Source organism: Hippichthys cyanospilos, chromosome 21, assembly GCF_059441005.1.
Source record: "Hippichthys cyanospilos isolate Australia breed blue-spotted pipefish chromosome 21, RoL_Hcya_1.0, whole genome shotgun sequence".
In the NCBI taxonomy this organism is placed as follows: domain Eukaryota; kingdom Metazoa; phylum Chordata; class Actinopteri; order Syngnathiformes; family Syngnathidae; genus Hippichthys; species Hippichthys cyanospilos.
In genome coordinates, this window is record NC_142389.1 from 3,662,569 (window position 1) to 3,689,607 (window position 27,039).

A 27,039-nucleotide genomic window follows, 5' to 3' on the forward strand; every position below is an offset into this window, starting at 1 on the left:
ATTTAGTAAACACCTGTTTAGCACCTGGTTAAGAAGGGAACAAAGTGCGCTTATGTTCGACTTATCGTTATATTTTTTCGTGTTTGTGATTTACAGTTTAGTAAAACAGCGTTTGTATTTTCGTTTTGTCCCACTAGAGTGTGCTAACGCACTTCGACGAACGTATCGTATTGCGTATCATTCAATATTGTTAGTAAATGAATCGCTATTTTTTCCTTTGGGATATTATTGATTGCATTTCCTGTTCGTTTATATTTTCGCGGTGTGTTCACACAAGGAAGGAAAAACATTAAAACGGTGAACCATCAGTTAAAGAAACCACCTTTATTCAAACCAGGTATGCTACGTCCTTGCCTAAAAAAAAAAAAATCTGTAATTTTTTTTCCAGAAAAATTTCTCCGATTTCTTCCCCCCTCCTCTTTCTCTTGAAAGAACAAAAACGACAAAAAGAATTCGATTTTATCTACAATTTAACATATAAAACTCCCTCTTAGAATAAAATGTCTGCCTTGCTTGAAATTCACATATAAACAAATGTCACTTTGCGTGAGATTGATAAAGTGTAAACGTAAAGGAGAAGTGGATGGATGAGAGAGAGATGCAGTGCAATATCTTAAAAAAAAAACCGAGCAAGAAGCCAAATGTCGCGCAATGTGACCGCCCCCGCTGCAGAGAAACATTTTACATTCAAAAATGCGTTTGAATACATACTATCGACTTATACCCTCGTGTTATGGCAGAAAAGGGAGCTGGTGTGGTGGACAAGGATGGAGTGACAAGGATGGAGTGAGGAGAAGAAACCACAGTAGATGTCATCTCTAGATGAGTTTTCACAATTAATTGATGACAATGTACATAAAAAAAGTACTGTACTGTAAAATGGTTTTATGTTAAATATCTCTCCAAATGAAGGCATGCATTCGGCATTTTAGAAAGGCGCCTACTGGGTCAAATCTGTGTGGAGAAAATGAAAAGAGCAATAAGTCAAGAGCATGAACAGCGATTAGGCTGTCAGGCTGATGTGGAATCTGGTCTCCTCAGGAGCCAATCAGGGGGAGGTCTATTTCCAGAGGTTGTGAGCACAGCAAATTTCAAGCAGCAGATGGTATTTGAGAAGGAGTGGTGTGCAATTTACAGTAAACATATTTTTTATTCATGGCAGGTCATGCAGACAAGAGTATGGGAATTTAATAACAGCACTCCAACAAAGTGGCAGTACAAGACTAAAGTGAGACGGAGCAACCTCACTGTGATGCTCTAACAAGCCGGGAACCTGTTTTCTTTGGCACCTTCTGCATCTTCTGAAGAGAGGTAAAATAACGACAACAAGGGAACACATTTCAGCACGAGGCTACTAGAAATACAAAACACAGAGAAGCAATTGGAAACGTGAAAAATGTTACTGTACATCACTGGTGTCAAAGTCAAGGCCCGGGGGCCAGATCCGGCCCGCCACCTCACTTTTTGTGGCCCTTGAAATGCTGATTTGACTTCGGGTTTCTGACTAAATGACCAAAATTGCAAGTTATCTTTAACTTTTAAACATTTGGGGGAAGAAAAACAAACATTTTCTTATTCTCCAAATCTCTTTTGAACAGTTTTTTGACGGCTTCTGATATCAAATCTTGGTAAATGTGTGATCAACACACTTAAAATGGATTTGAATTCACGGTCATTCCGGCCCTCTGACAGAAACTTTCACTATAATGCGGCCCAAAATAAATATTTGTTTGACACCACTGCTGTACATAAATGAAAAGACAGCAAAATATATATACCGTATTTCTCCGTGTACGTGTCAAGTTTTTTCCCTCATTTTCAACCCTCGACTTGTACCTGCATAACTCAAAACAGACCAAATTTACCTTGTTGTTACGCTGTTGTTTAAGGTCTTTTGCACAACTCCTTCACCTTTTGCTTCGTCCATCAATGTGTATAAAATCATATCCCTCATGCTCAAACTCCGCCCCTTTTACCGCATCGATTCGTGTTTCCTTTTTTGCAATAATTAACTCGGCGTGCAAATGCCAATGCAGATAATCCTTAATGTTTGTGACGTTGGCATCCAGACTCCTACTGTTGATTGCCATCATTATCGATTGGGTCAAATTCTTCATCAGTATAGTGACCCCTGACCCTGGCGAGGGGTCAAGAAAAGGGAATGGCGGATACGGTACCTAGAAGAGTTTTTGCGAGCGAGGAATGCCATTATCCATCTCCGTACGCAACAATGTCAAAGAGTTTCCCTTTAAATGCGATTCCATGATCTATTTTCCATCAGCAGTCAGACCCAGGATGCCGACGCTCTCGCATTCTGATATTAAGGCATCGAGGGGTGTAATGACCATTTGTTTCAAAGAGACTATTAATTTGCCCATTTCAAGTCCAGGCAGGAGGCAAGCCCCGTAAGATTGCTGGACCATGAAAGACATTATCAAGAGGCTTCTGTTGTGGGTGAGAAGACATAATTGATGACGGGAAGGAAGCGTCGGCTTTTTTGCGGTCGTTTGAGGCTCCCCGCAGTCGAGCTCCAAGCATGCCATCTGAGCGTGTGATGTCATTAGGAGTATGATAACAGCTATGGGCACATTAATGACAAAATGTCCCACCAGTTTCCCACTTATGTCGTACACCCACGAACACCAGCGGAATATTAAAAAGCTCCAGTTGATCACTTTATACACAACAAGAATAATGAGACCACGGCTCGCTTTTTCAAAAAGGTGTCTTGTGTCATCTTTGTCCAGTTACATTTTTCCAATCGCATAACTCACACTTTGCATTCAGGGCAGCAAGCAAATGAAATTATATTTCAAAGCCTTATTCGTTCTGTAGTCTTTATTTCAAGTGAAGAGTTTTTTTGACTTTATACAGTACTTCGAGTTTGATTCCTCATCAGAATGTCATTTTTATGGCAGTCTACTATATGTAAAAATACTGTGAATATATTTTGAAGGACTGTTGGGAAACATGCACCTAAAACGTTCATGAATTTTATTGTATTAAGATGGCTGTTTTGTTAACTTACCGTATTTCTCGGTTATTTTTCCTCATTTTAATCCCCATATTAGACGGGTCGATTTATCACCGCAAAACTCAAAACACACCAATTTTGAAATGTGGATTAAGTCTATATCGTTGCGTACGCATCCGTTTTAGAGCGTTTGCACATTGAGTTGGATCCTCCATCCAAGAGGGGGCAGCAGAGGACTTTGACAGTCAAATGACTAAATGAAAAAAATAACCGCAAGCCGAGGGCCAGACTGATTGAATGTCGTTGAAAAAAACAAAAAAGATCGCCCATAATCCAGTGAGCCGAAGTGAACCCACTGAAAACAAATATATCTCCTCCCGGCATTGCCTTGCGCTCCCCCAAGGGGGCCCGCCCCACTATTTGTGAAAGACTGCTGTAATCTGAGCTAAGGACTTCTGAAACGCTCGGTCGTTCTGACGTTGCATTGTGGGAAATGTAGTAGCCTGCAGGCCGGTTGTAGTAATAAAAAATGTCATTCCGGGAGACAGAAAAAAAAACCTTCCAGCAGGCCAGATGTGGATCGCGGGCCCGGATTTGACATATGTACATTATGTGGCTCTCCTTCTGCAAAAATGTATAAAAAAAAATAAAATAAAAAGATATAAAAATGTAGAATGTGAGTAATCACGACAAAGATGGTCCACATACTGTATTGATTGCCAGTTGCAAATAAGTATGGTGTGATTCCAGCACATTTTTGATTTCAAATAGGCAAAGTTGGTCATAACAACGTCAAATTCACGAGACATTTATTTTCATTTTACAGTAACCTACAGGAAAAATAATACCATCCAGAAGAATGTGGAGTGCGGAGAAAGAAGACTTCATGGCCGACATTTGGACAAGCGGAGAAGGTTCATTCATTCTGAAATAATTTGTCAATAAGACAGATACACTGTAGCCTATGTAGGCCTCATAGAGGATCATTATGAAAATAGATTGCATTACACTCTAGGAGCGCTTCATGAGACTCCTGGCACTTGCAAACTTTGAATAATCTAAGATGAAGAAACCTATACGTACCGTTTTATAAAGACGTTTGCTTATCTGAATTAGAAACTTCTACAAACTTCTCTGGAGTAACATTGTCTACTGATACTTCTTAAGGTCTGCAAACTTTGGTGTGGCGCTCGGTCGCAAGCAAATCAAAGATTATACAGAAGGTGAATTCAGTCGGCGGTGTCTTGCGCCCTTTGGTTTATCTTCAGTTGGGAATTTCTTGCTCTGCTATCTCCTCTTTAACTGAGCACTTGTCCTCCAGCTGCTCCTCTTCTTCCTCCTGGAAACATATGACACATTGCCATCAACTCTTTAACGATGTATGATAACAAGCCCGGGGGCTCACCGACAACGTCAACAAAATTCTCGATGTTTATTTGTGATCGCATTTCAGGCTGCGCTGATGTGCGCTTGTCGGTTTCGCTTGTGTGCTAAATAGAATTTCTCTGCTGTATGAAAATATTTTCAGTTCTTTCAGTCATTGTTGACATAGACCATAGAGCTGAGGTTCTCACGCTTTTTGGAGTTGGACTTATCTTTGGAAAGCCCCATTGCAAATAAATTAATGAACGATTCGTCAGTCGGCGAGGCTTGTAGCGGCATTTGATATGATTGTGAAAATGTTTGCGTTGAGGTTTTTCATGGTCAGACGCAGCCTGTTTGCTGCCATGTGATGCATAGAGGAACTGAGAGACAAACACGAACCCTAGGTGGCAACAAAGACCAGATCTAATGCTGTTTGGACTCACAGTAGCACAAAACAGCGCTCTTGCGCCACTGTAATTTATATCATATTTGGTGGGACTTTATAAACATATAAACATATACACACATTCATTGTAAACCTGCTGTAGAATGACCATAAAGGCGTTCGATTCTAGTCCATTAAAATCCTTCATCTCAAATAGAAATTCATATACTTTAGCTCTTCTTTTAATTGTCAAGTGATTGTAAATATTTCATCTAGATTAAACAGCGATTTTCTTTTTTTTTTTCTACTAATTTAAACGTTTAGGTGTTTGACAGTTCAAAAAGTTTAATTCATTGTGTTGAATCAAAATAAATGATCTGCTTTTACTTTGGAAAACAATGGATAATTAGGCCATGTTGAAAAGATGACGTTTAAAGGTGTGGAAATGACATAATCTCAAAATTAATCAACAAAATACTCCACCGATTCTTTGATTGTAAAAAAATCGGTAGTCGCGGTAATTATAACAAAAATAAAAAAATGATGAAAATTGAGATAAGATATTTTAAAGGCACACATGCTCATTTAAAAATCTGAAAAACAGCAGCACACATGGTAGAAACTATACACTCCAAATTTGCTTTTTTCTTTTCATGTACAGAATATTGACTATTCAGCACAGAGGTTTCTGGGTACAATTCACAAGGTGAAAGAAACGCACTGGCTCATAAACACCGACTTCATTGGCCTGTTGAGTCGCGATACATTTAACCACACGTGTTCCCGGCGGACCTTCAAGACTTCTCCGAGCCCAGCACCCACAAACCTGTCATTATAATACCAATTACATTTCCTGACGGCTCATAGTTGCGATTCCCGCTTTATTTATGACATAGGGCATCGGGCCCGTGTGATGTCTACCTTTCTTTCCTTCCAAATAAAATTAGTGCATTATATTTCTCAAGCATACTTTGGCAATAGAATATTAATGGAATAGTATTCCTTTATTGTCAGGGTGCAGCAAGTATATCATGAATATTATATGAGTATATTATGGAAAGAGGACAGGCTCACCTCCGGTAAAAAAAAAAAAAAAAAAAAAATCTGAAACCTGTATTTTTAGCGCACAATATGCTATTTACAAAAGACAGGACCTCCGCTCATCGCGGTCTGACTCATATTACAAAAGCTCATCATATGCAGAAGAATGTCCATAATGATGAGTGGGCCGTAATACTCTTATCTACTTCAGTGGTACTCAGTTAGATTTCTAAAAAGCCCAGTTGAGGAAAATACCTAGGTCCAGGACATCATCATATATTGTATGGATTATAATTTGGCCCCAGCAATCTTGTCGTAGGGAGCAGTTCAGTGCATATGCTGTATATTATCACCAAGTGGCTGTCAAATATCATTTCCAATATAATATTTTGGGGGGCAGGATGGAAGACCAGTTTGGAGACCAAGTGAGAAGCACCCCTTCCCCATTACCCACAATACAGATTTTCTTATTTATAGGGTCAAGATCAATCTGTGCCATCATTCTTTCTTATTCCCTCATGCATCCGCTCAAACCCCGCCCCCTCCCCCATCTTCACATCTGTGCACAGCTCTCTCACTCACAGCAAGCGCACCGCCCGTATGTAACACCATGACACCGTTGAGGTAGAACGACGAGCAGTGGTTGACTTTTAAGGCCTTTTAAGGCACTTTTAAGTGCCTTTATTTGCCACTAAACAAGACCGAGTATTAACAGGCTGTTAGACTGCTTCAGACTCCATGTTAGGACTGAGCGTGCGAGTACTGCAGTACATTGTGTAGACGGTCTTTTTGAAGAAAAAAAAGTGACGCACTTAAGCCGCAAAAACTGAGACGCGACGTAGCTTTATTACAGCTAACTTATCGTGCTATTTATTTTTCCGGGTTGGCTACCCTGGTTTGGGGTTGTTTAAAATACTATAGCGATCAACAATTGTCTTTATGCACACTTCTTTTAAAGGATTATACGACATGAACGAGGCCCAACGAAATGGACCCTCAGGTGGCTTGGACACAAGCAGTAATCACACACTGCTATTTACGCCACAAATTGGCTCCTGAGAGGCAAACTGGTGTCCGTAGCATCCAGTTAAAAGTGATTGAAGTGACTTCAAGCCATTGATTTTTCCTTCATCATCAGAGATCCGCCTGGACACCCTTGACCATGTTCTGTCGTCTCTGGGGGCCAGTTTAGCTGCTCTTGCTTACCTTTGTATTCGCATGAAACTGTGGTTAAACTCGGGCCATGTCTAAAAGACAAACGCCAAAGATGGACTTATCATGCCTTAGGGACCTCAAAAGTCTTGAGGAAAAGTCAGAGCATTGGTTGAATAAAAAAGAAAAAAGAAGGTTTTTCAAACATAAAACACAAGAAAAACTGAAGTGCGATAACTTTATTAGTCTCCAAGTGCTTTGGCCACTTAAAGTAATAAATGCCACTCCTGAAATAGACACCTCCGTATTACCCACGACCGAACAGACGGAACAGAGCACTTGGTAGTCTCGTTCCAAACGAAGAACAAATTATTTCCGCAATACCACTGAGGTTGGATAGCTGTAGAGTGTAAAGCAAAAGAGCTTATCTTGTTTTTTTTTTTTCCCGACTACTGCTTTCCTGTAGCCGCATGAGATAAATGTGGTAGGTCAACCTTGGTGAAACATTTGTATGGGGCAACCTTCCAAGCTCTGATCCCACAAGTGGCCACTTGGGTAAAGAAAATCCCAAGTAAGATGATCAGCAAATCATTATCAAAGATCTCCATTTTAAATCGTCTAAAGATGACTGAGATGGAAGAGTAACGATGACGTTTGAACGACTGAGGATAAGAGCGTCCGAAGGTTAAATGGGAGGAGCTATTTGGCTTGTCAGAAAGTAACGAAGACTTTTAGGGTTTTCCACAAATTCATTATCAGCTGTGTCAAAAAAGAAAAGCGTTGAAACTTCAATCGTTTTATCGTTGCACCAATAGTTGCACAATTCCGCCCACCCCCACCATAACTACAAAAGTTTGTTATTTCATATGAAGAAATGCGTCAAAAAAGTACTATAATTTTGTCATTTTAATAACACACACCGTGTTTTAATTGGACAGCCATGATATGTGTAACCACTAAAGTCAGGGGTATACTTGCGTTTTTGTCAAACAAAACCGAAGTAAAAAAAAAATCATAATTTTGTTCGGGATATTCTACGCTTCATACACAGTCGGCGATGGTTAAAAGTTTTCATACAGCCCTCGTATATAGTTGACTCCGAGAAGCAGCTTACAAATAACATTGCGTTTCGATAGGGTTAAGCAATGGGGTCTAATTGATTAAATTGCAGCGCAAAAGTAAACAAATTGTGCTCCACGTAAAAGAATTCAGTACTTGAAGATCAGAACCGAACTTCAAAAGCGTCGGTTCAAGTATGTTTATGGCTACGAAGGAAGGAATTTTCCAAGTACAAACATTTCAAAAGCAATCCTTTTCACGATAACAAGTAACGCATCCCACACAAGTTCACAGTTGAATACTTTAAATGCTGCCGAGACAACTTTAAGAGCTTTTGGCATTTCAAACCTTTTAGCCACGTCTTCTGGTGTGATTCACCATGGCGCCCAGCATGCAAGGAAGCACTGCTAGAGTGTAAATAAAGCCTTAAACAAGCACGCCCTTGGCACTGTAACCATCATGAATTAAAGGCCATTCGTATATTGCGGCAAGATTGTGACTTTATTACTGAAATCAATTCAGCAAGGGCCAGGGGCGACAGGGAAGGGATGAAGTCTTGGTCGGAGCGAGGTTTATCTTAGCGACGCAGGCAGAGAGAAACACTGTGTCTATAATGAACTCAAGCCTTTCTGATTAAAGCTTTTATTGCCTCTATGCACAACAGAAACACGTGCACGCAAATCCCTGAATGTTCTGGCAAGTTTAAATCTACAGCTTCCCTGTATTAGCGAGTGCCCTACACCTCGCGATACAAGACAAGGCGGGGCAGATTGTCGCCCCCCCCAAAAAATGTGGGTGTGTGTCGGAAGTAGTTTGGTCATGGGACTCTTTCGTAAATAGAGACGGTTTTTACATGCAAATGACCGAATCCGTTCCAAGCCCCCCAAAATGCTCCTAAAATTTTGAAATGAATATGATCAAATTATAAAAATGCATAAAATACATATTAGAATCACACTAGCGCATAATAATCACAATTTAGCATGTAAAGAAGAATAAAAAAACGCTCCTGAGCCCTTTAAATTAATCATATTAATTGTAGGCAGTTGGCAAGTTGAATGCAGTTCACTTTTTTGCTTGAGATGGTGTTGGTGACGAGACACCTTTTTAGGACGTTTGATTTGTACATTTTTATTTTACGTTTCCAGTGATCTAGGAATCATTCACAAGTCCACTGGAGCAATAATATTTATTCTTCGGATGATTTTGAGCATGTAAGTTTTCTTAAGTTTAGTTTGGGGTCATGCAAAGTGCTTCCTGTGTGATTTCATTGCTAAAGTGCTAACAACGCTAATGTCGGACGTAACATCCCAAAGTGGTATGTTACATTTGTGTTTTATGGTAATATGTACTTTGTTTGCCATAGCTAATGCCAACGGCTATATCTTAACTTACAAACTTTCAGGCCGAGTGACTCGTGGTGACTCCCAGTATAAATGACGCAACGTTATTTTGAATGGAAAAAAAAGGTTGTTTTTTGAGTTGTTTTTTCAGTCAATATGGCCATAAGTGACTGAAAAAAAAAACAGTTCAACACTTATTTTAACATCTCACCTTTGCGCCTTCACGCTTGGCAGAAATAAGACCAAGAACCTTTAGTTAAATAATGATTTAACGTTTCAGGCGCGAAGCAAATCAGAAGAGATAAATAACTGTACGTGTATATACGCGTTACTGTAAAGCGTTTCTTTGTCGGAATCACACCGAAAAGTACAAATATCACGTACATTATAACATACTGTATGATCTCTCGCACTTATTACTTCACAGCTCTTTTTTTTCCAACGTCTGACATTTTCCTCTTGAATAAGTGCGGTTGGCGCAAGAAGGAATCTTTGACCCGCTATACAATTCTTTGCAGCACACCCAATTTGACTGGCTACTATCTCAGCCAGCAGCTGCATCTGTTGCAGAATGATCAGGTAATAATCTGCACTTATTGTTGGCATTTAAGAATCAGTCTCCCCTCACAGGCAAAGGTTGGCATTTAAGGAAGATAATAAAAGTTTTCTTAAATACAGCTCTCATCTGGGAGTGCTTTTTGAGCCCTTAGTGGAGTCAATTATCTCCCTCCACTTGCTATTACGATACACTCTGAACACATTATGCCTTTACATGATGCGTTCTCAAAAATGTCACACTTAGCTGACTAAAAATACAGACTTTGCAACATTAGTCATGATGTACAAGCCTTGCTGTCTTTTATCCATTTGTTGCATATCCAAATTCGATGAGATGAAGTGAAAAAACATTTGTAACTTCATTCTTTCAGCAGTCTTAACAAATATTTATTGTCAAGCGGGCCTGACTGGTAAAATTGTTAATTATGTGTAGATTTTTGCTTTGCGCACAGGCACGGTCCCAATCAGCCCCAAAATAGCAAGTAAATATATTGTGAAAGTATGTATAACAATAATATATTCCCTCGTTTTTCGCGGTTAATAGGGGGCCGAAACCCCACCGCGATAAGTGAAAAAACGCAAAGTAGGGTCAACCCCAAATGAATTTTCATGCATGTGTCTGTGGGTACCTGAATTTTTTGAATGTGACAAGTATTTATACTTTACCTTTACTTAAATCTTTTATTATTAAACCTTATACAGTCACTGTACTGTTATGCCTTCTCTTTTTCTTGAAGCTACATGGACATTTTCTACTGTCTTTTTTCCATTTGTTCAAAAAAATCTGTTTATTAGGTTTACAACAAACAAACAAACAAAAAACACACAGATAAGCCGCACTGGACTATAAGGCGCAGGGCTCAAAACACGAGGAAAAAGTCGCGGCTTGTAGTCCCAAAAATAAGTTCAAACTGTCAATTCAGAGTGTGAACAAACAATATGTTTTCTTTTCAATAGAAGTTGTTTTTTTTTTTCTTGAGAGACGTTCTTTCTTTCGTCTTGAGCACCCCTGTTTTAAGGTAACAGTTTGACCTTGGAATAGAATAATCACATTTGAATTATTCCCATTGGGTTTGGGTTAGACTGGAGAAAGACGCCGGGATCAGGTTATCTCGCTCCTCAAGGGGTTCCCCACGGTTATCTCAGGCAGGCACACACATACTGTACATGCACTCACCTTAGAGGAGGATATGTCACATTCCTGGCAGATCCAACCGTATCCTGCCTGCTTGGGAGATTTTTTCAGTGGAGGGTCCAGACACCCAAAGTGGTAGCAAAGCTGACATTCATCACACCTGAAAGACACACAGGAGAGCATGTTATGCCTGGTGCAAAGGTGGATTCTTCAATGATGGGACCACTCAAGGGGCGATGATTGATGATGGTAATCGAGGCAGCTGTCATTCATGTCAATTTCAGAATGTATCCTTGTTCTTCTAATCAGCCACACTTTACCTTACACAACCAATGACTGCCCACTGATTCATGTCACCTGACAGATATAGACCAAATCTCAGATCAAAATCTGATATATCCTGCAGCTGCATTGTCCTCACTCAGCACGCAGGCACTCCTACAAGACACGCGATTGGCTCCCGGCGTGACCCTCGACCAATGAGGGCAGGAGTGGGTTTTTTCTGTCCACATTAACCGCAAAAAGAACACTGTTTTCTCATAATAGGAAGACATGAGACACGCAGGCTTAGCTTTATGAAAGGCAAGGAGAAAACAATCAAGCTTGCGTTGCTCCTACAGTTTGTTGCACCCCGAAGCAATAGGTCAATCAGTTATTGCTTCTCAACTAGCTTGTTTGTGAGCAACAAGTTAGGGTTAGGGTTAGGGTAGGGTTAGGGTTAGGGTTGCAACAAGTTGCGCGACATTAACAAAAGGATGACTGAAAAATTTCAACCTTGTACTAAACACATTTGTTCGCTAGCTGAGGACATGAGCGGTTAATCTTGAACAAGTCACGGCACATTATAGAGTCACTTTTTAGGAAAAAAAAATCAGCTCAAGCTCGGTTGTCGTCATGAGTGAAAGTCAGGTCGGGTTCGCAAATACGCAAAGTGAAGCATGCGATGTTACGCATCAGTGATTTCTGTCCTGCAAATAATTATATAAGATTATGTAAGGCTGACGTCTATCGTCTTGGGATACAAATTTAAGTTCATGTGATTGGGTCGACATCGTCGAATCACGCCAACAAAATCGGCAATTTTTGACAGTGCTCGGCTAGTATCGGCTAGTATGTATCGTTTTTTTGATGTCGTATTTCAATCATCATGAAAAGATAACATGCATACATGTTTCCTGAGAGATTTACACAATACAGCTAGTTTATTTCAAGTGGCAAACACCTGCACCGCCAACCTCGCTATCTGCTTCAAACACTGCCCTTTCACAGCAAGGTCCTTGATGTTATCAAAGCAATTTGGCCTGCTTTAATCATTGGGAAAATTGAGCATTCCTCCCTTCACCAGCCCTTGTACTTGGGAAACAGACAAAATCCAATCACTCATAAGAGCGGTTATTGATTGATGTAATCTTATTGGAGGTAAGGTGGTTGAGGGGACGTGACTGATTGCTTTTGTCAGCTACATATGTTGCTCGTGGCTGGTGATTCGTGTCTTCTTTCATCTGTCATTTAATCTTTCGGTGACGCTCTCAGATCACCCCACTGGCATTACCAAGGAGACATATCTGCAGAGCTTTGGCTTTTAATGGCTCGCGATCACTTTGAAAATTCCCTCAAATCTTTTATCTGCTGTCACGAGGGGGGAGTCTCATTGATACCGTTCAACCACACTCTCAGGACTCAATGATGGATGCGTTACCTTGCAAAATAGTCGCACTGATGAGCTTTGAATAAGCTGGTTAAAAAAAAAAAAAAGACAACAAACTATGCTTTTCACACATTTGCGGGCTATTTTCAAATAGTTTTATTTATTTATTAGCTTTATATCGCCACTCAAAAATAACGAGCTCAAGGTTGCTCTTAAATCCTGTTCAATGGGCAAGTCAGGACGCTAAAAACAAAATAATACACCAATATTTTATTGTTTGGCGCCTGTTGCCAGCGTTCAGGGCAGCGGCTAGCATAATTAGTTGCTAGCTAATAGCGGAGAGTAGTTGGATTACTTTTCCGAGGCAGAGGCATAGATCATGGCTGTCCAATTATTTGTTCATCCAAACATTTGTTCATCGTATATGGAATAATGTACTGTTGCGGTTATGTGGTGGCGGAAACGAGACAAGGGTGATGCAATGTACGCAAGCGCACAGGCGCAAATGCTGAAGCTAATGTTGCAACAGTAAAATGATTTGAATCCATTTTTTTCAGCATCAGTTGGTTTGGTTGGTCAAAAACGTTTCTAGTTTGAATAAAGAATGACGTATCTTTTGTTTGAATTTCAGGCAGTTTGATGTACTTTAAAGTTATTTCTTTCAGATTCAGAATAAGCTGTAACCTGTACAGTATAAACAGAGTAAAAAGTAAAGTTAACATTTGCTGAAAGTTGATTTAAATGGATTTTTTTTCTCTTGTTAATGTTAAAAATGATCAACTTTTAGGGATATTTATACAATTTTCGTAGCTGATGGTACTTTATGGTCATCGCAACAAGTGGGGGGGTGACATTTTTTCTTTCCTTGGAGGAGGGGGACTTTGCAAAAAAGAAATGAAAAGCATTGATCTAAATAAACGTTACTTCTGGAGAAATATTTTGGTATTTTGACCTCCAAGCGTCCCCATTGGCCCTTAGAATACTACATCCAGGTACAAATGACAGAAAAAAAGTAATCAAAAAGTTCCCCTAGATGTGGGGGTGGTCAAGGAATGCTCCACCCCTGCTGGTGAGTTAAGCCAAGTGGCTGAAACAATGCGGTGAATTTATCACAGGTGGGAATAGCAATTACCCGTAGTGACCACGTGACAGAAATCAATATGACACAAAGCACTCAGCCGCTAACTCTCTTCCATGATAAAGTGCACCGGTGTCTTTTCATTGTAAGAAGATTATTGGACTTTGCAAAGCTCTTACTTTTTGATTTACTGTTGCCTCACTGACGGCAACGGAACCATTGTTAAACAAGAGAGTGAAGTAATGAATGGACTTGTAAAATATTGGGAGAAAAAAAAAAACACCCCTTGAGAAAACTTCAAATCAGTACGCCTGCCTTTATTAGCTAATCTGGATAAAGGTAATTCAATGCTGTAATGGAAACAAAAGAAAGCTGAGGGGGGGTCACTAAAGAGTAGCAATTCAGCATTTTTTTTTGTCTAATGCTGTGACAATAACTGAACTATCAGGGGTATAAGTATAAAACGCACGGACCGCCACCGCTACTCTTTAGTCATGTTCAGTCCTATTAGTGTTTCAGCCTACAGTGCCTATTTAAGGCAGAGGTTCTCAAACTTTTTGGATTTTCTTTGTTTGGACAGCTTTTCTTTAGTCTGTTTGAGGTCCCTGCGGGCGCGGATGTCAAGCACTTTGATGACAACGTGCGTGCTTGACAAATGTCAAAATTATTACGTTTTAAAATATATTAAACTGGTTGAATCGGTTGCTTTCCTGATGAGTCATGAACAATTTAATAGAAAATAACATCAAATTAACACAAGTATATGTATTTTTTTTAATCAATGACCCAAATTATTTCACGGACCCCACTTGGAGAACCCCTGATCTACCCAACCATTAAAATCAGGGATGTCCAATACTTAAGCAATATTCTGCAGGTTCAGTTTAGGAGTAAAATTAATAGAAAAGCAGCTTTTTTTTTTTTTACAGATTCTCTGGCTAATGAAATTTTTAATTAAATGAAAAAAACGATCATGTTCAAACACGCATGATAAAATGGTGCAAAAGACGCATACACACTCGCAACATTTCCAACCGACTGTCCTAGCTCTTGAGGGAAAAAGGTGAGGTCAGCGAAAACAAAATGTCACCACTATATCAGCTCCCCAAGCCCAGTGTCAGAACAGTAATGGGACGCGTCCTCGTCAATGATAAGGTTAGCGGTCGCTAGTGCTCCTCCGCAAGCCTCTTTATCCATCACCGCGGCTACTCGTCTCGGTTTTGTATTATAAAACATAATTAAAGTAGCGCTTGTTTTGGCTGTTAGGACTTGCTACGGTGACTTATTGGAGTAGACCTTTCGCAGGGCAAGGCATTAAGCCTCTCCCGTGTAAAGGTCAGCCCGCATAACATTTTCCACTGTCGCTATCCTACAAAGTATTGGAACATCATCCGAAATAGAACCTCTTTTAAAGCTGAGGCAATGGAGGCCAATGTCGGGGTTCTCTCTCACAGATAGATTGAGAGGTGCCAATTGAGACATTTCATTAGGAGGACGCCGGGACACCTCCTGATGAGGGGACGTGGGCATGTCCAATCAGGACAGTGCCACAGGGACGATGCGGGAAACACTTGAGTGATTACGTCATGTGGCTGGGCACTCCTACAAGACACGATTGGTTCCCGGCGAGACAATCGAACAATGAGGGCAGGGGTAGATACGACTCCTGGGTGGGAGTAATTACAACGCCAGCCTTCATTGGTCGAAGACTTTCAAAATGTCGTGGATTACCATCTCATACTAAACCAGTGAGATGATGGGAGCACACTGTGATGCTAGTAAGATATCGTTAGAGGTGTGTCGAGCATAACTCATGGCAAAAGTGTGCTGTTGCTATTTTGCTATTAAGAATGCTATTTTGGTATATTTAATAAAGAGAGAAGGCAAACCAACCGCCTTCTTAAATGCAGGTCACAAGTCAGCGCCAGTGTCAGTTGTCCTCAGCAATTTTTTTTCAGTTGATCGAAAGCTTACCTGCAAGAATTTTGCATGGCGCGTTGCATAATTTGGCTGGATTACTTTTCCGAATATTCCGTATTTACTTACCTGGAGAATGCTACTGGTACAGCAATTTTGGTCACTCATTGTGTTTGTTTTATATGTATTATAACTCCACACAATATATCAGATATGGCAGTGGTAATGAACAGTATAATGTATGTGTTGATTGATGATTTAGTAAAACCTTTGTTTTATGCAGGATAGAACCTATATTTTCAGTTTTTTTTTAATTTATAAGATTATATGTGATTTCTAGCATAATTTTTCATCAATTATTACTCCAAGAATTTTTGTGTTATTTACTCTTTCTATTTCAATTAACAGTAACTTTGACTTGATGTTTAATTTGTCTGGTACTGAAAATGATATACTTTGTTTTGATACCTTATTAATGTCAAACCAGTTTTTTATTGACTACAATTCTTTTTCCATGGTGTTCAAAAGCTGTTTGAGATTTTTTCCCAGAGTAATATTAAGATTGCATTGTCTGCAAATACCATATTAAAAATATTATACAAAATAATTAGGACCAAGAACGGAGCCTTGTGGGTCCCTGTGAGGGGAATCTAATCATAATCCACCAACTGGAAAAAAAATAGAGATAACACAAAAATTCTGAGGAAAATGTGTATTGAAAAGAAATGACGTGTGTGTATGTACACTTTACAATGCAAACATATATAAATACATGCATGTCCACACACACACACGTTGGAGCTAATGATTAAAGACATAACAGCAGATTAATGTTGGTGTGGTCTTCATGGGCCGGGTAACAGCTTGTATGAACCAGTCCCCACCTACAATGCCAGTTCCCAGGTGATAAATCATAGATGACAGAGGGCATTACATGCACAAGCGGACCGCTGCTTCTGCACATTAGGAGCAATTAATTAGCTGGCTGACACTCATTTATCACTGCGGCAATAAGATGAAAAGTCAAGAGTTTATTAAAGCCCCGCTTAAATTTCAAGAGCTATAACCCCTCACACACACACACACACACACAGTGTAATTAATGTCAACAAATGTGTAGCAAACAGGATTTTTATATCGTATACATCTACACAAATAAAACAGATTCACACTACAGCTAGCGGGTTACACTGCAATCAAAATAAACAGGATTGCGATGACGTTAAAAATGACGTGAGATACAGCTTTTGGACAATGCGTGAGAATTGGCTAATTACGATTCTGATGTCTGCAAAGACCGACGCGATCGGTTGCTAAAAGCCGTAAACGCCGCCAGCATAACCGCTCCCAAAAGCTTGGCGGGAGGAGCCTACATTCTCCTCGGAGTGACGTTCGGGGGCACCGTGTGTTACTTGTCACGTCCTCTGACAGAGGATAAAGTCGCTGTTTTGACACTCCTGACTCGAGGACCACTAGGGACAGGGAGACAAAGCCGGGCTTTTTTTTTTCCCTCAAGACGTGTCAGTCAACCGTCAACTTGTGGCCATGACAACAAGGAAGACTTCAAAATGCCCAAGACAATAGCGTTTGTATTCATGTATTGCATTTACTACAACTATCTAAACATGTATACAAAAAAATTGGGTAATGTGCCATTAAATCATATTACAAACTAGCTCTGGCCTTTTACTTCAAAAAATTGGACGTAGAAGTGAATTTTACATGACTCGAATACAATTTTGATATTTGTCTACAAAGTCGATTTATGTTACGCCCCTCAAGAGAACTACAAAGTTATTTCTAGTATCTAGTGAACTAGCTTTACAAGTCCGCTAAGATGGGATTCATCAATGCCACGTTCTCTGAATTTTGGGGATTTCAGAACAAGAAATGATCAAAATAAACATCTCGTTGCCGTGCCCGTACAGTGAACGCCGCAGCGTCGTAAACCACGGCTCTCCCAGTTTCAGTAGCGAGACAGAAAATAAATAAAATCCTCACATTTCATCAATTATACTCTCCTTTTCCATCACTTCCAAAGCGCTACCTTACTAATGTCTTGCCACAATATTGTACATTAAAAATACATCAATGTCATGAAAGAAACCAAAAGAGCAAATGATGAAATATTAAGTAAGAGCGCCGTCGTAATGACGTAGCAGCAGCGGTTTAACAGCAAACCGGTGAGTTCATCACGGAGCGATTTGATTTTCAGATTTTGCGGGTTCCCGTTGGACAGACGTTGGGTCCGGTTTGGATCAGAGGCCGTTATGGGCTGTAGGGGGCATTCTTGTTCTCTCTTGCTCTTCAGCCTGTACCGAGTGGCATTCTTCAATTGCCTGAATTTTGCCTTTGTCTGTCTCTAAGCCAACGGTCATCGGTCCCAAGTTTTTATGCCAGGTGAGGTGGCTGCCCCGGCTCTCACAACCTGTGCAACGCAAAGATAGAAAGAGTCAGGGCAGCGCACCTCAACCCCGACCAAAAAACCTCACGACCTTTATACTAACAAAAACCTTTTCTAAAAATAACAGGACGGATAATACACAAACACTACACTTTGTATGACTACATTTTGTAAATAGATCTTTGTGACTGTATAATGTATGTATTGAATGTAAATTTTATTTAATAAAAAAAAAGAGGGGTACTCGGCTTGAATAAAATTTTAGTATGAACCTAAAATATATGATCTTTACAAGTCAGCTTAATGTGACATTCTATGAACTTTTGAATGCACTTTATACCCAACTTTGAGGTTACTTAGTGAATTTAGCGAAATTCACAACAGTGCACAATCCATGAATCAATGAATACATATCCTGGTTGAATAAAAATGAGTCATAACTTAGTGATTTCAAAACTTCCTATTAATTCAACTCCTAACACTAACTCTTTCGGTGCCATGGACGAGAATTCCCGTCTTAAAAAACAATAATAAAACTAAATTCTTGCGAAATACCTTCCTCAGTGTCATGCTGAGAATCCCGCATTACACTGACTGATGTTGAAACGGTCTTTTGCTCACTGCGAATCGTTTATGAGTATAAGTCGAGTTTTTTTCCTACTTTTCAAACCCCTTAAGAGGGTCGACTCATAATCGAATAACTCAAAACCAGACCAATTTTCTCCACGTATCTGCGTTTGAACAACATCCATTCGTTTGCATAATAAGTCATATTAAGTCAAATACAAGGTGTAAAATGATTACACACACTTGCTTACGTCTCAAATATCTGCTCGTGGCTGAAAACGAGGCTGCCCATTTTTTTTCTTCCATATTTTCGATAATTGTGTTGCGCTGCGTACGAAAACGTAAAGAAACAACACTACAAAAGACGTGCTACTCCTATTATAATCGTTGTTATTGTCTATATTTCCCGCAGCATGCTACTTGAGTGCCATGGCACCCTAGCTGGGAAATTCGGTTCAATACCATTCCAAAAGCGGAGCATAATCCTCTGCATTACGTCCGCACCTGGAATTCCTAGAAAGAAGCTGACCAAATCGCGCTATTCATTACATCTTAATGAAGTGCGCAAATGTATGTGGCAGGTCAATACTGCGAAAGAAAAAATCATCAGCCCTATACATCCGTCGAGCCAGGGCGGGAAAAACCAAATGAAGATTGAACTTTAATCATCAGGACAGTGCCCGTAACGCATTACGCAGCACGTGCCGAGCCTGCCGCCATTTTGGACCCACGAGCGCTCACATTTTCTCACCTCACAAGATTTTCATTGTCGCCCAGTCCTTTACAGCTTGTACACTCAGTCCTCGTGTCGTCCGCTTTGTTTTTTTTGAGCACGGCAGACTGTCGCTGTCGGCGCTCCCTGGGCAGCGATTCCTATGGAAACATGAAGAAGAATCAAACGCTGTCCGTACATCTTTCTGAGTGTAATGTATAAAAAGTAGTGTGGTGAGATATAAAAAAAAAAAAACACTTTAGTATAAAGAAGGTTTGAGCCATGTCATCATTTAATCATTAATTTAGCCATAAAGCCATTTAATCATTCATTTTCATTAATTCAGACATTTTAAACAGTCAAGGAAATTTTCTGTGTGTGTGTGTGGGTACATTAGGTGTAAAAATACAATCCAGTTATCAGATAACCTGCCGTGCTCAGATGACCTATCAGTGACTCTTCAATGTCGACAAAGCCAACTCTAGCATTCTCCGAAATGGGTTACGAACCTCAATCCTCTCTTCTCTCTCTTCACTGAATGGTATATTCTTTCTTTTTTGCCCTCTGGTTCTCTGTTTAAAAAAAACAAAAAAAAAAAACAATTATTACACAGAATTTAAAAAAAAAAAAAAAATATATATATATATATATATATATATATATATATATATATATATATATATATGCTATTATTTCACATTTATAATGCATTAGGTTCCCCTTTAAGTGGTATGTCGAGCAGTTTGGCAACTCATAAGACGATTGATGCTTAGTTGCGCGGCACCTGAAACTGTTGAGGTGTGGTTATTAAAACTGCAGGCAGCTTAGGAATCGCTGGCAAAATCAAGCTTTTAATTAAGTACTTCAGTGCATCTTTAACAAGTATGAATCACTTCACAGCAGAAGCTGTTAGCAGTGCCGTAACCAGATGTTAATTGAATTCAAAATCCGCTGCTGATTCATGACATTTGTGTATATAGCTAACACAAGAACTATTATACTATCAAACTGCTACTGTACCATCGAGCATAAACTGATGATTTACGCTATTGTTCTGTTTTTCACTGTGATGCTTGGAAATGACTGAAACTGCACTATGCGGTTTGGTGTAGCAATGATTTTTTTTTCTTTTCAATACACAAAAACATATGGAGGTTTATCAAACACAAAAGGGGAGGGGGGGGTGGACATGCATTTCCCAAGGCATATCTTCACTTCTTCTAACAAAGGGAAATATTCAAGGCAATTAGATTAGCCAATTATCAAGCGGTTTACTGCAAACTGCAAACAGTTAGTCCAATGGAAATAGTTTCCAATTCACCTAGTCCTCAAGCCTCATCTAAAACAATACAGAGCGTGTAAAGATGCAGTGATACGTCATTCCTTTTTTTTTCGTGTTAAACTAACAACAAGATGAAAATTCCCGCAAGTCGCAGAGGAGTGCGAGAAGGTCAAATATTGACGGTGAAAAAAAGCAAAGGGGAGCTATTCTGCCAGTGCCACAAAACTGTCAGATACAAATCTTGAAAGTCTCCAGAGGGCAAGTGGAGGAAGCTCTACATCACTGACTTAAAGCATGGTTGGCTCAGATAAGTAGGATCCAGCGATGAATTCAGTAAACAAAAAAATGGAGCCGCACGTCCATTACGGTCAAGCAACTACCTTCTTAACTCGCGACAGAAATCGGACAAGACTCAAAATCTTCTCCTTGTCGCGGAGCAACTACTACATCATTTGGTTGCTGCACTAAAATTGTCACCAAGTAAAACTGTCAGATCTTGCACGAGGAAAATCCTTGGTTGCAGATGGTCGGCATTCGTTCGTACACTTTTGCACGAAATTGGGTCAATCACAATTCGGTAGCGGATCAAGCGGAGTACCCATAATACACACCGTGCCTCTGACTTGAGGTTTTTTCGGCTCTGGCGACATCTCTTGAGGGATGAATTTGATTGGACCTTTTATCTGCCTCCTTGACCTCTTGGTACCGTCGGGTAGCGTCTCCATAGCGATGTCGGCTTCGTCGCTGCTTGCCTGGTCACACTCTGAGCATTGCCTGTGAACAGCAAGTTTATTTCAATGAAAAGAAAGGATTAGAATATCGGCAAACGATACTTTCATCGGATTTAAAGGAAATAAACTTTAGAAGTACTGCCGGCCGGAGCACAGTTAACCGTCACAACACACGCATACTATTGAAAATTCAATCAAATCATTTAATAAAAGTCCAAGAGTACGGAACGAAAAATCGTCACCACAAATTGAGAATTTTTCATTTTGAAACTCACCAGTAACTGTTCTTGGTCTTCTTTGGCATTCGTGTCAGTGGTGGTTCCAGGCAACCCAAATGATAGTAGAGTTTACAGGTGTCACATAGCACAAGCAGATGTTGGTCTTGGTTCTTCTTACAGATGCCGCAGCTGTCACAACAGGATATTATTTATACCATATATTTATAACAGCTCTTTACATTGGTAGTGACAAATACATAAAACATGCTGGATGCTCTCAAAACCACATTATCCTTCTCATTATGTATGTAATATCGACCGCGGCCAGAGGCGGCGCCAAAAAACAAAGATCAAGCACAAACGTATGAACTGCTAAACTAAATCATCTCCAAAACATTATTTCGGGTGCAGAAGATCATCTTCTATACAGCAGCCTTGGTTGTTGGATGAAAATGTAACTGTACAGAATCTCTTCAAAATGTTTAAGATCCGCATCAACTGTGGTGTGATGCATACAGTTAACTGCAGTATCTGGAGTGTAAACATGGTGGTGATAATGCGCCTAAATCATGTTGCCTCCCGGCAGAAGTAAAAAGAAAGTATGTGAAAACGAAAGTAAGAAAAAAAACGGTGTCATGAAGACAGACAGGAGATTGAAGACCCACCACCAGTGGGATCTCCATGTCTTATTGTCCCGTCTGGCTGAGGAGGAAATGTAAACAGAGGGAAATCTGGCAAGATTGCAGACCTAAGTTAATGCTAACTGCTAACCAATCAGACTCTACTGCTGAGTCGTCTAACGTCAGCTCCGTAAGACCCAAGATTGGTGATCCTCAAAAAGACGTAGAGGAAAATCACTGACGGGATCGTTGGGTTTAACAAATCACGGAAACCTGGCCACACGTTGAGATTCTTCAGGCTAACCGTGCACAAAATGAAGTTTCTTTGTCGATGGATAACAAACATTTTGGCAACTGCGTCGTATTCAATTGGCCACAGCTGCAGTAATGACGAGGGACGTTTAGAATCATTTTTTTATTTTGTCCCTTGAGGATATCTTCATATGAAAAGGGTTATTAAAACCAAAATGTTTGGGATGCTGTGACTAGAGTTCATGCACGTCTACCTGCCCTTTTAATAGTAATTTTATGCCTTTTTTATGACAGTGTACAGAGTAGATTTGGCAGACATTCAAAAAAAAAAAAGAAGAAAATTTCAATCTTAACAAAATGTGCGTGTACAAACACTATAATTAGCATTCACACCATATTCCAAATTGCTGTACGCAGATGGGAAATGGCACGACGCCCTGTTGTTTCTGCCGCTGGTACTTGGTATTTATAAAGTACTATATGTGCACTAAGATTTCAATGTGTGTGATTTCCCACCTGTAGAGAATTGCTGGCAGGCTGGATGCCTTCCCAAGAGTTCCCCCCTCTTTTTTGCTAGACTTCCTCTCTTTGGGGGCTTTGAGAACAGCTGGAGTGTTTAGTTTCTGAGGAAATAGAGAATGAAAAATACACCGTTCCAAAATGAGTCATATTTCACTTATGAACCATAGTCCATATAGTGTGGTTAACCTGTGCCAGGTTGCTAATTTTTTAAGACATTTTCAACTGTGTGCTAAATATTCTCTGGGAAAAGAGAGACTAGTGGTGGAGGTACCTGGCCAAGGATGTCCCCGAGTAGAGTCCACATTGCCTGGCCTTGGCTTCGCAGATCTCCATTGACATTCAGCAGCTCCTCCAGAGATTCACAAAGCTTCATGCATTCATGCACAACATACGAGAAAACATTACACTGGTGATGCCCCACGTCCCAATTTAATCCCAATTACCGTTTACTGCATAGGACGCACCCATACTTTCATTTTTGGGGGTAAATAAAAAAGTGCATCTTGTATTTGGGGAACTACGGTATTTAAAGAATCACTTTGAGTGATTGGTTTATGTTGTCCGCTCACCTTATTGTACTCAACATGCAGTTTGTCTTGCTCATTCTCCAGCTTGTCTTTTAAGCTCTTCTGTTCAGAGATGTTGTCCTGGATCTGGATCATTCGCATATTACGCTCTGAAGATCAGTGGGACAAAATACCATCAAAATGTGCATTCATTTACATCTATTCATCTGACTTGGAAGAGTTCTAAAGTGCTATTAGTTAGCAGCTAATTTATGCTAGATGTAACATTTTGAGGGGGTATGTGATGTCAAGTCATTGACTGGGCCATCCCTTTTGCTTGCTGTGTCAGTCTGACAAACTGATGTCCTAATCTCAGAAAATGTTAGGCCAGCAGAGAAGGCCTTGCTGGCCCTGAGAGATGTCAAAAACTTGGCACACAGGGCAACACAGCTGAGTTTGCTGAGTGCAAAACAATGAGAAAAAATGAATATTTAGAACCGAGCTCATACTACAAGAAAAAGCCTGTAAGAACACCTACAAAAGCCTTAACCTAAATCTTAACCTTGCGTTTGGCCCCTGGTGGTAGGATGACTGAAAGTGTTTGATTTGATAGCCACAGTCACTGTCAGGACATCATAAGCAAATGACCGGCAGAGATGCATTTAAATGTCCCATTGCTTGGACCTATTTTCTTACCCAAATAGTAATTGACGAAGTCTGCAGTTAGGGCAGGTTGTTTGTGTTTCCGACGTCCGTCCAAGCTCGCATTGGTGTCACATGTGTCCACCGGAAAAATGTCAGTGCTAATCCCCATTAACTCCGCCTTTCTCATTAACTTCCTGATGGCTGAGGCGCTCGAGGTCAGCGGTCGCGGCAGCTTCTCCCTTGGAACCCATGCTTGGGGTCGGGTGTTCCTGGACAGTTCTGCTTTTGTGCGGTATTGTTGCAGGCGGGTTGTGATTCGAGCCTATGGGTGCAGATGCCATCTGAATTAGAAATAATGTGGAGGAAAACTACAAGTGTATTTCAATGTGCGTGTATATATGTTATAGTAAGCAATAGTGTTGCACAGTTTCTGCTGGAGGACATATTGTAATACCAGTTGAGGGCCATCTTACCTGAGCTTCAGGCGTGAGCTGCTTCTCTCTCTCGAGCAGTGAAACCTTACAGTAAGACTGCAAAGCCAGGTAGTTTTTTCTTTTCCACTTCCTATCAAAGCGATCTGCATGCTGCTTGCAGTATGCAAAAAATGGATCCGCAATATCCTATAGATCAAAAAAGATGAGGGGGGACGTTATTAGCATCAGGTGGTATTCCTTGCACCTCCAAAAATAAAAGCCTAAAATGTATGTTGAGGATATTTTGAATACGATTGCTTTCCACCTCTTCTGCAGCAGCTTCTGACAGGAGCCCCTCTCTCTGTGCACAAGTGACATGGAAGTAGGAGCGGCACATTCCTGCATCGCAGCTGATGCACACGCCAGTCCTGGCAAAACGGTTATCTTCGCAGAAGCTGCATTCCTAAAAAAAAAGAATACTTGTTTGAATAAATCAAAAAAGCAAAATGCATTATGAATAAGTACGTCCGAGATGGAAAACTTGTCGTCTTAGATGGCGTACATTCGCTTAGTCTGACGAATTCAATGAAGGAAACGGAAATCTGAAATGAGGAAATGGAAAAACACTTGCCTTGGCCCCATATTTGGAATAATTCATCTCAGTAAGAGTGACTGGTCGTAGTTTATCAATATCTCCAAACGCAACTCCGGGAACATAAAGCGCACATACCACATGCACCCATCTGAAACGATTCAAGAAGACAATCAGTAAACACACATACTTTTAAATCAAAAATAAAATCAGCACTGCCCTACATTATAAAAAGTGAAAAATATACTCTGATTTTGGTTGCCCATACTAACAGACTTCACTTTGGTGTCACACAATTTCAAATGCAGATTGAAGGGAAGGGAATCCAAAGTCCAATATGGAGATACCCATCTCTAGCAAGCAAGCGCTTCACAGTTTAATTTGCTGTGTTTTTCATGCTCTACTGAAGTAGTAAATTTGGGTGCAGGCTGGCTAAGGAGCACTATCAGCGATAACGTGGCTGAAGTCTCCACGCTTCACATAACACACTTTCTCTTATTCCCTTTATTTCACTATCTCTCCTCTTCCTCCTCTCATTCCTCTACCAGCCTTCTCCCTAAGTCAATTTTCTCTTCTGCAACCGAACACAAGTACGATTCAGATAACCTTTGGTAGACTATACCATTTGTACTTGATTCTGCATACGTTTCATTCGCTACCTCGAAATGGCATCTCTCCATTGAGTCTTTCTGCCGCCAAACCCTACCTCCCAGCATCTGTCTCTTTGAAGATACCATCCTGGTTGGGGCAAAGCTCGCAGCTTGGCATCACGCCGTTCTTACAGGCATCGCAAAACCAAGGTTCCGTCGAGTTCTCCGACGCCGAGCTCATTATGGAGTCGCTCTCTCCGTCCACGCCGTAACACCCTGAAAACAGAGAAAACGACGCACCTTTTAAGACAACATTTTCTCTTTTATTTACACAAATAACAGTCAATTGGTTTCATGTTACTATTCAATTTTTTACTTAGCAATACGTCAGGCGCATCTTCCATCTGTTCACTAAATAATTTAATTTAACGGAACTTCTACGGGTACAAACACAAGAATCAATCTAAAACATTCCAATCAAGGAGTGTGACACTGCAGTCGTATTGTTTGATTAAAGAAATGAAGATTGAGAGAAAGGGGTAAAAGCAACATCATTTTAAAATTCTTCCTTGGAATTCCTGAAGTCAGTGATTCCATTTCTGTGGCGATGCTGCGAGAATGGTCATCATAAAAAAAAATGAGGGTAGAAAGCGGTAGTCTGCCTCTGTTGGGGAGATAACGCTCACTCCTAATTCACCAAACCACCCTCAAAGCATTTGGAGCAATGGGAAACTCTCACAAATCAAAAACTTAAGTTTTCTCCATGCCCACTGGGTGTGTTGCAACCATCAAAAGTAAGACCAAGCATAGTCATCAGTTTTACACTTTGTGTGGTGCATGGATGGAACTTTCTGATATCGGCCATTTGCACTGTCTCAATACGGCTTGAATTCCTTTGCAAATGCAAAGGGTTTGTATTTATATTGTAGTTTTTTTCTTTTTTTGTGAGATTGACTCAAAGTGTGGCAACTGGCTGTGCGAGCCATCGGATATCTTTTCCACATTTCCCCCAAAGTTAACTGAGATTGGCTCCAGCTCACTGGCGGACGAATGGAAATTAAGGACATAGAAAACAGATAGATGAATGACACAAAGGCCATTGACACAAATTGCTTTAATTGCTTCTTAATTATCACCATATTTTGGGGACTATATGGCACACAGGATTATAAGACATACCAACAAAAATTTGACAGCAAATACATTAAATGAGCAGTCATTAAGCGGTTCTGAAAAACAATGTGGCTATATGACTTTATACTTTTATTTATCTTCTTAGTTTCACTCCGAAAATTGTTCAAAAGATAAGCTAGCACAACATTTTATCTCC

At 40.2% G+C, this 27,039-nt stretch overlaps 1 protein-coding gene and 1 long non-coding RNA gene across 4 annotated transcripts in view; one reads left to right on the forward strand and one right to left on the reverse strand.

Moving 5' to 3' along the window:
• LOC148406214 (uncharacterized) lies at positions 1-4,378 on the forward strand. The gene is made up of 3 exons (XR_015864019.1): positions 1-337; positions 1,163-1,311; positions 3,801-4,378. It is a non-coding gene; the product is annotated as an uncharacterized LOC148406214 (long non-coding RNA).
• Positions 3,767-27,039, reverse strand: part of phf14 (PHD finger protein 14) — a 26,863-nt gene continuing 3,590 nt past the window's right edge. The window contains exons 5-18 of one of the 3 annotated variants that reach the window (XM_088405180.1): positions 25,826-25,985; positions 25,159-25,270; positions 24,853-24,990; positions 24,588-24,734; positions 24,166-24,436; positions 23,533-23,639; positions 23,235-23,330; positions 22,958-23,064; positions 21,627-21,758; positions 21,232-21,394; positions 19,848-19,910; positions 19,378-19,499; positions 11,055-11,172; positions 3,767-4,313 (exon numbers count right to left, since the gene is read on the reverse strand). In XM_088405180.1, coding sequence (XP_088261306.1) covers positions 4,239-4,313; positions 11,055-11,172; positions 19,378-19,499; positions 19,848-19,910; positions 21,232-21,394; positions 21,627-21,758; positions 22,958-23,064; positions 23,235-23,330; positions 23,533-23,639; positions 24,166-24,436; positions 24,588-24,734; positions 24,853-24,990; positions 25,159-25,270; positions 25,826-25,985 — 1,811 coding nt within the window. In that variant the 3' untranslated portion in view covers positions 3,767-4,238. Of the gene's footprint in view, positions 4,314-11,054; positions 11,173-16,352; positions 18,084-19,377; positions 19,500-19,770; positions 19,911-21,231; positions 21,395-21,626; positions 21,759-22,957; positions 23,065-23,234; positions 23,331-23,532; positions 23,640-24,165; positions 24,437-24,587; positions 24,735-24,852; positions 24,991-25,158; positions 25,271-25,825; positions 25,986-27,039 lie in introns of those variants that run through there. The other 2 variants (XR_015864016.1, XM_088405181.1) reach the window with 2 other exon arrangements.